This window comes from Erythrolamprus reginae, chromosome 1, assembly GCF_031021105.1.
Source record: "Erythrolamprus reginae isolate rEryReg1 chromosome 1, rEryReg1.hap1, whole genome shotgun sequence".
NCBI classification, from domain to species: domain Eukaryota; kingdom Metazoa; phylum Chordata; class Lepidosauria; order Squamata; family Dipsadidae; genus Erythrolamprus; species Erythrolamprus reginae.
The window spans coordinates 244,499,505-244,510,715 of NC_091950.1; the positions used below are offsets into that span (position 1 = coordinate 244,499,505).

Below are 11,211 nucleotides of genomic sequence, written 5' to 3' on the forward strand. Positions count from 1 at the left end.
GTTGTTATTATAATTGTTTATTTTTGTTATATTATTATTTATATTTATTTATATTTATTATTTATTATAATTAATTCAGAAGAAATGGGCACCGTAGCTAGGATGGGTTTGCAGACAGGTTCAGAATTATTGGGTGAGTCGATTTTTCGCTGCAGAGCCAACCCGTTTCCTTCCCTCGGCAATGTACTTGATTGTGGAACACGCACAAGAAAACGAACGGAACAAAAATAAAGCAGGCGCGATTCGGGGGTCTCCTTTCCCCCTTTCGGAGGCGGGCGAGGAGAACTGCTCCATTTCAAGCTGGGCCCCTCGTCCTTGTCCATGGCCCTCCAAAGCCGGCGTTTCAGCTTTGTCCTTTTTGAGCTGCAGATCATGGCTCCTATTATTATTTTTAATTTTAAAAGAAAAACCGGATTTCTTTTCATTTTCATATTACCCCCGGTTCTCCTGTGGCCCAGCTTCTAAAATTAGGTCTCTCCCTCTCTCTCCCTCCCCCTCCCCGTCTCTCTTTCTCTCTTTCTCCCCGTCTCTCTTTCTCTCTTTCTCCCTCTTTCTTTCTCTCTTCTCTTTCTCTCTCTCTCTTTCTCTCTCCCTTTCTCACTGTTTCTCTTTCTTTCTTTCTTTCTTTCTTTCTTTCTCTTTCTCTCTCTCTCTGTTTCTCCCTTTCTCCCTCTTTCTCTTTCTTTTTCTTTCTATCTCTTTCTGTTTCTCTCTTTCTCTTTCTCTTTCCCTCTCCCTCTTTCTCTCTTCCTTTCTCTTTCTCTCCCTCTCTTTCTCTCTCTCTCTCTTTCTCTCTCTCACACACACCTTCTTCCCTATTGTAGGTCTTTCGTCGATCCGGAATTGCTTGGCTTCCCTCCCTGCAGCACCGCCAGCAGGGCTGACACAAGAGGCGGGAAACGCCACCCACCTTTGCCCCCCCACCCCGCCCCAGCACATGGTGTCGGTGATGGAGGGCGGGCGGGGAGAGGGCTGTCACCTGCCACTGAGCCTCCAGCCCCTCCGCCCAACCCAGCCTCCCACCCCTCCAACCGTGGGGGATGCGGGGCTTTCCACGAGTTCGGGTCTTGCCAGAGTCACTCGCTGGCCACCTTAACGGGGAGGAGGAGGAGGAAGCCAGCGAGCGACCCTGCCCACCCAGAGCCTACAGGTTGAAGGGCCCCGCTCGGGTGGCCGGCGCCCCCCTCCATCCTTCCAAACCATCCGGCGCCTGTCCCCGGTCTTGACTCGGTCTCCCTTTCTGTGGCAGCAGCAGCGGCGGCGCTCACGCCCTTCACGGTGACGCGGAGGATCGGGCACCCCTACCAGAACCGCACCCCGCCCAAGCGCAAGAAGCCCCGCACCTCTTTCTCGCGGGTGCAGATCTGCGAGCTGGAGAAGCGTTTCCACCGGCAGAAGTACCTGGCCTCGGCCGAGAGGGCGGCGCTCGCCAAGTCGCTCAAGATGACCGACGCCCAAGTCAAGACCTGGTTTCAGAACCGGAGGACCAAGTGGCGGTGAGTTCCCGCGGACCGCGCAGCTGGGCCTGGCATCTAACCGGATGGGGGAGTGGTGGTAGGGGTCGCCGGACCGGGGAAGCGGGTTGGGCCTTCTCGGGGTTCCTCCTCCTCCTCTCGCCCCCTTCCAAATCCTTGCAGGGCTCCGTGTAGACAAGGTACAACAAGGCCCAGCAACCTCTTTATGAACTCTTTAGGCCTGGCCCATGGTCCACTCTTTAGGCCAACCCTCTTGGGAGCCAGGATTTGCCTCCCTCTTTCTCCTTGCATTGGATTGAGATCCTCTTCCTCCTCCTCCTCCTCGCTATGGATTTGCCTCCTCTTCCTCTTCTTCCTCCTCTTTGCATTGGATTTACCTCCTCTTCCTCTTCCTTGCATTGGATTTGAATGCTCGGAGCGCAGTGGCCTCAAAACCTGCTTGCCCGGAAGGATGCCTTGCGGGAGCTGAGCAAAGGATCGCTTGAGTGCAGCTACCGGTTTGGGGGGTTTTTTGAGGGGGGGGGGCAAAGTTAGATGATCTCAGGCGATCCCGAGAACTTCAGTGTAAACCGCGTTCTCGGAAACGTAGCTCTGCGCGTTGAGCCCGGAAAAAAATTCTCTTAGGATGCGCTCAAAGCGTCTGGTGCCCAGAATCCCCAAGGCCCGTCCCCACACTCCCCCCTTTCTCTCTGGCCGTTACTGAGGCTCCGTCTAAAAAAAGAAAAAGGTCCCGGAAAGGCTTGTGGAAACCACGGCGAGGCTGAGCCACCAACGGGGCCTCGGGCGTTTGCGGGCCCAGGTGCGAGTTCGGTCCCTCTGCGGGCCCAAGAAGCGCAGAGGGGCGAAAAGCCCGGTTTGCTTTTCGACAAGATTGGCGGCTCCCATCGATCAATTGGGGTCCTTGAAACGCTTAAGGAGTTTAATGCCAGGTTGCCCTCTGGATGAGCTTTGTCTTTCCAAGGCTAGGGGAGACTCAGAAAGGGAAGTTGAAGGAGGAAGAACGAGAAGGCTGAGCTATTGCAGCTCTTGAATCTGACCCCCACAATTTCACCACAGGGAAGAGTAGAGTAGAGTAGAATTGAATTGAATTGAATTGAATTTTATTGGGCACAAGGAACTTGTCTTGGTGCATATGCTCTCAGTGTACATAAAAAATAAGTTCGAAGTTATCCCAGTCTTACCAACAACCAAGCTTGGCCAACGGGGCAGATACCTAGTGAGGTCTGGAGGTGCTGCGGTTGAGCGCCCAGTGTGGATGGAGACTGACTTGAACCACCACAACGCTACAAAAATGAAATAAAATAAAAATATTTTATGCACACTGAGAGCATATGGACCAAAGACAAATTCCTTGTGTGTCCAATCACACTTGACCAATAAAGAATTATACTCTACTCCACTCCATTCTAAAATCTTCTCTTTGGAGATCAAGCGAGTCCGGCGAATGCCCAGCGCCTCAACTCCCGGCTGAGAATTGACCTTCCCTAAATATTCAGCGGGCCTCTCCTGAATCGGAGGCAGAACAGAGCTGCCGGCGTCCGCTTTATAGACCCGGGCCTGTGGGAAGCGGGAAAAGGATTTGCAGTGCGCGGGTGGGGCTGCCCCGAAGATCTTCCCTCCTTGATCCAGCTCTCTCGGTTCTTCTCCGGCGGCTTCCTTGCAGAAAGGATGAGTAGAAAGATGCGGAGCCTTGGGCGGATGCGAAAGGCATGGAGAGGGGAGAGACCTTCCTGTCCCACCCGCCGTTTTTAGAACCCGTTTTCTCCCAAGGCAATGGAGGGGGAGGCAACCCAGCGTTGCCAATTCCCAAATGACCAGTTCGGTGATAATACTGTACCAATAACATCTTGCCACGGCATCTTCAACACCATTAAACAACGAACACCTTCCTGTCTCGGTTCATCGGGAAGGACTCCATAGGCCAAACTCAGTTAAAATATCTGGCTTGACTGTGCGGTACTATACTAAATACTAAACAAATAATTACTAAAATATTAAAATACTAAAATACGTAATAAATAAATACTGTACTAAAATATTAAAATACTAAAATACTAAATAAATAAATACCCAATCCTAATTCTGTTAGTAATCCTAATACTATTAATAATCCTAAATCCTAAAATTTACTAATCCTAATATAGAATCCTAATTCCTAATACTAATACTAAATACTAATACTAAATATCAATAATACCAATACTACTAATTCTGCTGCTGCTACAACTACATCATCATCATCATCACCATCATCACCAGAATGTCAATTCATTTAATTTATCTGCTGCCCAACTCGCAGCGGCTCTGGCCCAGCAACTTTTCCAAATCCACAAAAACTTAAGCGCAATCTCTTTCGGGTATTCTTTCTCGGTTGGAAGGGGTTGAATCAGATCTTTTCCCCCGAGGTTTCAAGCAAGTTCAATCCCAGGCTCGGCTTTCCAAAGTCTCTTCTCCCGCCCAGAGCCAGAGGGGTCCCAGCCTGCAGAGAGTAGGAAGGGTCTGGGTCCCTCTCGCGCTCGGGTTTTTTTTTTGGGGGGGGGCGACGCGTCTGCTGCAGAATCTTCCCCAAGCAGCAAAGCTGTCGCCGGTCCAGTTGCAAAGCCGCCGCCGTTGGCTTTGTTTCTGTTTTGTTTTGGACCTTCCGGTGAATCGGTTGGAAATAGCAGCTGAAAAAGAAAGTCCCCTTTCCGTGTTTTTGGCTGCAATCTCGAAAGTGAAGTGAAACCCAAGGAGGATAAAAACGGGAGCGTGAAAATTATTGTTGTCATAGAATTATACCAATTGACTAATATAATGCAATGCGTTACTCTCCTCTCAGGCTAAGATAATAAAGCAAACGCTAATGCCGTTAATGCCAATGCCGGTTGGCGATGTACAGTAGTTAAGCCTCGGTTGCTTCTATGCCGGCTTGGGTTGACCCACATCATCCCCATTCCAGGCCCAATTCACTGCAAAAAATCCAGGATTCCAAAATTCACTGCGGCTTTGCGGGGGGCCCTTCCCGACTCAAAACCTGCTGGCCGGATCCCCAGCTTTTCCAATCCTCTCCGTGGCTTCCCGCATAATCCACTGGGTTTTAGTCCTTGGCTTTCCGGAGTTTGTTTTTGTTTGTCTGTCGCGCGGTTTTTGGACTTCGTCTTTCCCCCACCTGCTCCATGTGTGTATTGGGGATTCCTCCTCCCCTCCGCACCTGTTCTGAACTTACTTCTCTTCTTGCAGACGTTGCATTACCGGACTAGGGAACGCCATCAGTGCTGTGCTCTCCCCTGGTAGCAAGTTTGCCCTACCGGCTTTGAGGCGGGATATTCTCTTATAAAAACATAGAAACATAGAAGATTGACGGCAGAAAAAGACCTCATGGTCCATCTAGTCTGCCCTTATACTACTTCCTGTATTTTATCTTAGGATGGATATATGTTTATCCCAGGCATGTTTAAATTCAGTTACTGTGGATTGACCAACCACGTCTGCTGGAAGTTTGTTCTAAGGATCTACTACGCTTTCAGTAAAATAATATTTTCTCCCGTTGCTTCTGATCTTTCCCCCAACTAACCTCAGATTGTGTCCCCTTGTTCTTGTGTTCACTTTCCTATTGAAAATACTTCCCTCCTGAATCTTATTTAACCCTTTAACATATTTAAATGTTTCGATCATGTCCCCCCTTTTCCTTCTGTCCTCCAGACTATACAGATTGAGTTCATTAAGTCTTTCCTGATAAGTTTTATGCTTAAGACCTTCCTTTATTTATTTTCTTTAAAAAAAAATTATTGAAAGATATTTTTAAAAGGTGACGCTTATGACGAATACAAAAAAAGAAAACAATATATAATAAACAAAAAACAGAACAACAAAAAGAAAAAAACCCCTGAAAATACGAGTATATATTTATTTATTTATTTATTGGATTTGTATATATATCTCCCTTACGGGTATATCTCTCTTAATTTTAAAAATGCAGCAAAAAACATGTCATACAATACATACATACATACATACATACGGACATACATACATATGCTCTGGCCGGTAGTATGAGTGAGTGGTGGTTGTATGCTTGCTTTATACTGGGTTTTAAATTTTGTATTCATTTTTATTGTATGTACTTTGTGGCATTTTATTTTAAATTTTTGTATTCATTTTACTGTTGTACGAGGCCCTGAGTCGGTCAGGAGAGGGAGAGCTTATAAATTTGATAAATAGATAAATAAACAAATAATAATAATAATAATAATTAATTAGTTAATAAACAAACATAGATAACTACAGCATCTTACAACTCTGCATACTTAAACCAGAACAGTTCTATCCTACCTTCCTGTCACACATCAGTACTCATTGTCTAACGCAGTGTTTCCCAACCTTGGCAACTTGAAGAGATCTGGACTTCAACTCCCAGAATTCCCCAGCCAGCATTCGCACTGGTCTAACCTATGCAATTATACCTATCGCTTTCTTTTTGTACTTCAAAATACAGTGCTGTATTCTCTTAAATGTGCGCGCGTGTATGCCTTTCATTCGATTTATAAAGCCGTCTACAGTAATCGCAATGTGTAAAGCCACGTCGGTTTCGCTAAACTTGGCAGAATCCGAGGACAGGGAGCCCCGCTTTAGTTGACTTCCCCCGTCTGGGAAATGAAATGGGTGTTGGGTGCGTACGTCTGTAGCCTTCAGAAGAAAAAGTGCAAGGCGCTCCCAAGATCAGGCCGGGAAAGGAAGGAGCCGCACGTAGCGCGAATCTCCCTCCGACCGTCATCGGAAACTGGGAATTTAGTAACCCAGGGCCCAAGCTGCCAGCGGAGAATATTTCATTCATTCAGATCTAGGAGATGTTCTTTGAGGGTTCCCTTTATTTCTTTTTGAGCAATATAGATTTTTTCAGGGGAGATCAGAAGCCGGACCAAAAATTAAACCAGGATTAGGCAGAAGACAACGAAGTCAAATGAAATAAAATAAAATAAAACAGAAGCACAAAAAAGTGGGAGAGAGGAAAACTGGTTTTCGAGAGAGAAACGCGTTTTTCTTTCCCGTTTCCAACCTGGCCAGCGAGCAACCAACTATTTTTTCTCCACCCGCGACTTTGTAAAATCCGAGCGGAAGCTGGTGGTTGTGAGAATTGTTCCCGACGAACGACGTGGGAAACAAACGGGAGAGTTGTCCGAATACCTTTTCTTTCCTCCCCTATTTCTAAAAAGGTTCGACAGACGAGTCCTTGTAATTCATTCTCATTGAATACTTTGTTCTGTACAAAGTTGAATGTGCACTACAGCATGTGAAATTGACTGTCAATCAGGGTTGCTTCCTAAGTTGACGGTTTGATTTCACGGAAGTTTGATTTACTTGGAGTTATATTCTGTTGTTTAAGTGTACCCTTTATTTTTTTGAGCAGTATATTTTACCCTCCAGTTTAATTTTTTGGCACATGCATGCGTTTGGGGCGTTTTGTTTTGTTTAAAACTCGAATTCGGCCAGGCTGCCGCAAGGGTAGGGGAGAAGCCTAAGAATATAAGGAAAACGGATCGGGGCCCGCCGCTCCCCGGGACTCCAAGTCTCCAGGGACGCCCCCCCCCCCCGGCGCCGCAAGCCCCCCTCCTCCTCCTTGTCCAGCGCCAACAGCCACTGCGCCCACCAAAGGGCATCCAGTCCATCTCCAAGTCTATACCTGTCTACGCTGGTATTCGGCGCGGCCCCGATTTTCAAATCGTTTATTTATTTGCCTCTGATGGCAGAAAAAAAAAGTTTTCTGTTTTTCTGTTTTTGTTTTTGTTTTGTTATTATTTCTGGCCTTTCTGAGCCCAGCGAGGAAAGGCGACGATCTACGAGGCAGCAGCGTTCCCACAAATTTCAAACCTCTGGCTTTGGTTGGCAAAAGCATTTTTCGATATATTTTCCCCCCTCTGCCTACGCGAATAGCCGCGTTCAGTCCCAGCCTTCGTTGTTTTTGATCCAGGATCGAACTTGTAAGGTTCCCTCTAGATTTGGCCCCAGCGCTTTCTATCAGGAAGAGGTTCTAGGGGTTGGGGATGGGGGGGGGGGCAGAGAGGGCTTTTAACCTTTGGTTCGAAAGCCATGTTTTTGTGTTCATTTTCGCATGTAGTTATTTACCTACGTGTGTATATGTATGTACACAAACATACACACACACACACAGAGAGAGAGAGGGAGAGAGAGAGAGAGAGAGAGAGAGAGAGAGAGAGAGAGAGAGAGAGAGAGAGAGAGAGAGAGAGAGAGAGAGAGAGAGAGAGACCTTTTAGTACTTACGCGTGCGCGGCAGGACGCGCGGACAATAATTAAAACGCGATTAAATGAAAAAGGGACCCAAGAAAGGAATTGCCTCCCCCCCCCAAAACAATCGTCTAATTGGATCCCAGGATTTAAAAACCAGCCAACCCTTTGCGACTTGCCTGGGGCGAGTCAGAATTTTCCTGGGAAATACGCAAGGAAAGAGAGACACTTCCGAAATACGGTACAGAAATTCGGGAAAGTCTGCATCATCATCATCATCATCATCATCATTTCTACTACTGTTACTATTATTACTATCATCATCACCATCAATAATAATAATAATAATAATAATAATAATAATAATAATAATAATAATAATAATAATAATAATAATACAAAGAAGAGTGTTCGATTTCCAAATCTTTTTTCGAGGGGTGAGGGAGGACAAGATGGGATTGGAGGGAGGGAGGGTCAATGTACCAGCCAAGGAAACCTCACAAAGGATGGGGCGGCCAACGACCGCGTCGGTTTTGTTCGCCGGCCTTTCGTGACTAGACTTGACTTCCTTATTGGCCAAGTGTGATTGGACACACAAGGAATTTGTCTTGGTGCATATGTTCTCAGTGTACATAAAAAAGATACATTTGTCAAGAATCATGTGGTACAACGCTTAATGATTGTCATAGGGGTCAAATAAGCAATGAAGAAACAATATTAATAAAGGATACAAGCAACAAGTTTCAGTTATACAGTCGTAAGTGGGAGGAGATGGCTGATAGGAATGGTGGGAAGAAGACTACAGTACTAGTAATAGTAATGCAGCCTTAGTGAATGGTTTGACAGTGGTGAGGGAATTATTTGTTTAGTAGAGTGGTGGCGTTCAGGAAAAACTGTTCCTGTGTCTAGTTGTCTTGGTGTGCAGTGCTCTATAGAGACGTTTTGAGGGTAGGAGTTGAAAAAAAATTGTGTGCAGGATGCGAATGGAATACAAACGGATGAGCTCAGCACCCGCGATTTTTGTACTTTTACAGTAGAGAAACCCTGGGTCATTTTCGAAGTTTTATGGGTCAGGAATTAAAATGCTCACTATTTCAGAAAGAAAGAAAACCAGCGTTCGCACCTCATAGTGCTCGTTGAACTTTGGTTTATTAAAATTTATTTCGATCATTGAAGTTTAGTTTATTCTTTCTCACCTCCTCCTCTTCCTCCATCCCTCCCTCCTCCCCTCCCTCCTCCCTCCTCTTCCTCCTCCCCCTCCCTCCCTCCTCTTCTCCCTCCTCCCTCCTCTTCCTCCTCTCCTCCTCCCCCTCCCTCCTCTTCCTCCTCCTCCTTCTCCTCGCCTCCTCCTCCCCTCCCTCCTCTCCCTCCTCCTTCCTCTTCCTCTTCCTCCTCTTCTTTTCCTTTTCCTCTTCCTCTCCCCTCCGCTTCCCCCTTCCACTCCTCGTTTTCGACTGACCCCATGAGACCCTCCTCCCTCGCATCCCCGCTCCACTGGCCGGGCCCTGTGATCTGACGGGTGCCGGGGACGGAAGGGGAAGGGGCTCAGGTTGGAGACCGGGCCAGGCCGGGCGGGAGGGCGACCGGCAAGCCGGGTGGAGGAGGGAACCTGACCCCCTGTGCTTGGCGTCTTGTCCGCAGGAGGCAGACGGCGGAGGAGCGGGAGGCCGAGCGGCAACAGGCGAGCCGGCTGATGCTGCAGCTGCAACATGACGCTTTCCAGAAGTCGCTCAACGAATCCATCCAACCCGACCCGCTCTGCCTGCACAACTCCTCGCTCTTCGCGCTCCAGAACCTCCAGCCGTGGGAGGAGGAGGCCGCCAAGATCCCCTCCGTCACCTCCTTGGTGTAAGAGAAGCTCGGCCGGCCGACCTCCGACGCTCCCCGCGCTGCCCGGATGGCGACGGAGCCGGTCAACTGGGCGCGCCTCGAGGAAGCGGGAGGAGGCGATAAAGCCTCTCTCGGCCCGGGACCTCCGTCTTCCTTCGCCCCTCCAGCACTTTGGACGGAGCCCCGGCCGCCGCCCTCCTCCCAGCTCCGGCCTTCCCCGCCAGCCAGAGCGGACTCCTCTGAGGTTGGCGAAGGAAAGGACACCACGAGGAGACCCGCCGGCCGCTTTCGCCAGGCTTCTCTCCCGTTGGCAGTCGGACCTTTGCTCCCGGGGTGGGGAGGAGACTTTGGGCAGCTCGAGAAGAAAGCGGAGACCCCCCACCCTCACTTCTCTTCCTCCGGCGGGGTTTGCTGGGGAGGGGTAGGTTTAAAATGTGGAGCAAGGCTTGGCCGGATGCCCCCACCCCACCCCAGTCCTGGTTTCACCCGAGGATTCTGGAGGTGGCCCCCACCTGGCCTGCCAGCCCTGTCGAATGGAGGGAGGGGGGGACACTAAGGAATAGAGAATCACTTTTTTAAAAATAATTATTATTATTTGTAAGAAATGTTAATAGTTTAATTTATTTAATGCACCAAGATGCCGAGCACTGTTAATATGGGAGGCAGGGGGAGAAGAGAAAGACTGGATCTTGGTTATTTATATGGAGACTGAGAACAAACACTAAGAAGAAGAGTGTGTATTTGTGTGCGCGCATGCACACGTGTGAATGCTTTGTATGTGTGTGTGTATGTGAGGGGGTTAATTTTTGGCCAAGGCTGGCTTTTACCTTGGATGGTCAATCATCTGGCTATCCTGCCCCCTGGAAATCATTCTGCAAAGGAAAATATATATAAATATATATTTATTATCTTAAAGACTAACCTGCTGCAGTGAAAAAGCAACCCCCCCCACCCCCAGCTGTCCCCCAGGCAAACTCTGCCAGTAATTTATTTAACATGGTAATAAGGGCTCCCCTTTCAAAGAAACCCCAACCTCTCTCTCTCTCTGGCAGGAAAATGAATATTAATGCGGAGTGGGGTTGCTGAGGGAGATGAAAGAGGGGAAGGAAGGAAGGAAGAGGAAGGAAGGAAGAAAGGAAGGAAAGAGAAAAAAAGAAATGAAGGAAGGAAGGAAGGAAAATTGGTTTTAAAAGCATCCTTGGCATGCTACAATGCCCATTGTCCCAAACCCATTACAGAGAAAGCGCCTTATGTTTCATAATACTACTAATAATTATACTGATAATTAAAATAAACGCTAAGGAAAGTTGGGTTAATCCAGACCATGTATAATACTTTGTACTTGCTGAAATATGTAAATAAATGTTTTCTTTTAAAATGTTCCTGGTTTGGGCTGTTTATGAATAAAGGCCCGAGGAAGCTACATCTGAGTGCTTCCATAGGTTTTGGACTTGGACTCCCATCAGTCTCAGCCACCAGCCTCCATCGGCCACCATGCCAAACTCCAAAGGGCTGTGGGAACTGCTTGGAGAACAGCCACCTCCCTTTCTTGCCAACCAAGGTCATTTTCTACCATTGGTGGTGATGGTTCCAGATAATGGTAGCTGGAGTTCATCAATGCATAAGGAACCCATCCTTGATTCTGCTGCAACTGGCAGCCACTATCCAGGCATGGTGGCAAAGA

The 11,211-nt window shown here is 47.9% G+C and overlaps 1 protein-coding gene across 1 annotated transcript in view; it reads left to right on the plus strand.

Annotated features, from left to right (window-relative positions):
- TLX3 (T cell leukemia homeobox 3) overlaps positions 1 to 10,909 on the plus strand; it is a 12,374-nt gene extending 1,465 nt beyond the window's left edge. The window contains exons 2-3 of the mRNA XM_070738275.1: positions 1,253 to 1,496; positions 9,339 to 10,909. Coding sequence (XP_070594376.1) covers positions 1,253 to 1,496; positions 9,339 to 9,549 — 455 coding nt within the window. The 3' untranslated portion in view covers positions 9,550 to 10,909. The remainder of the gene's footprint in view (positions 1 to 1,252; positions 1,497 to 9,338) is intronic.
- The last annotated feature ends 302 nt before the right edge of the window (positions 10,910 to 11,211 follow it).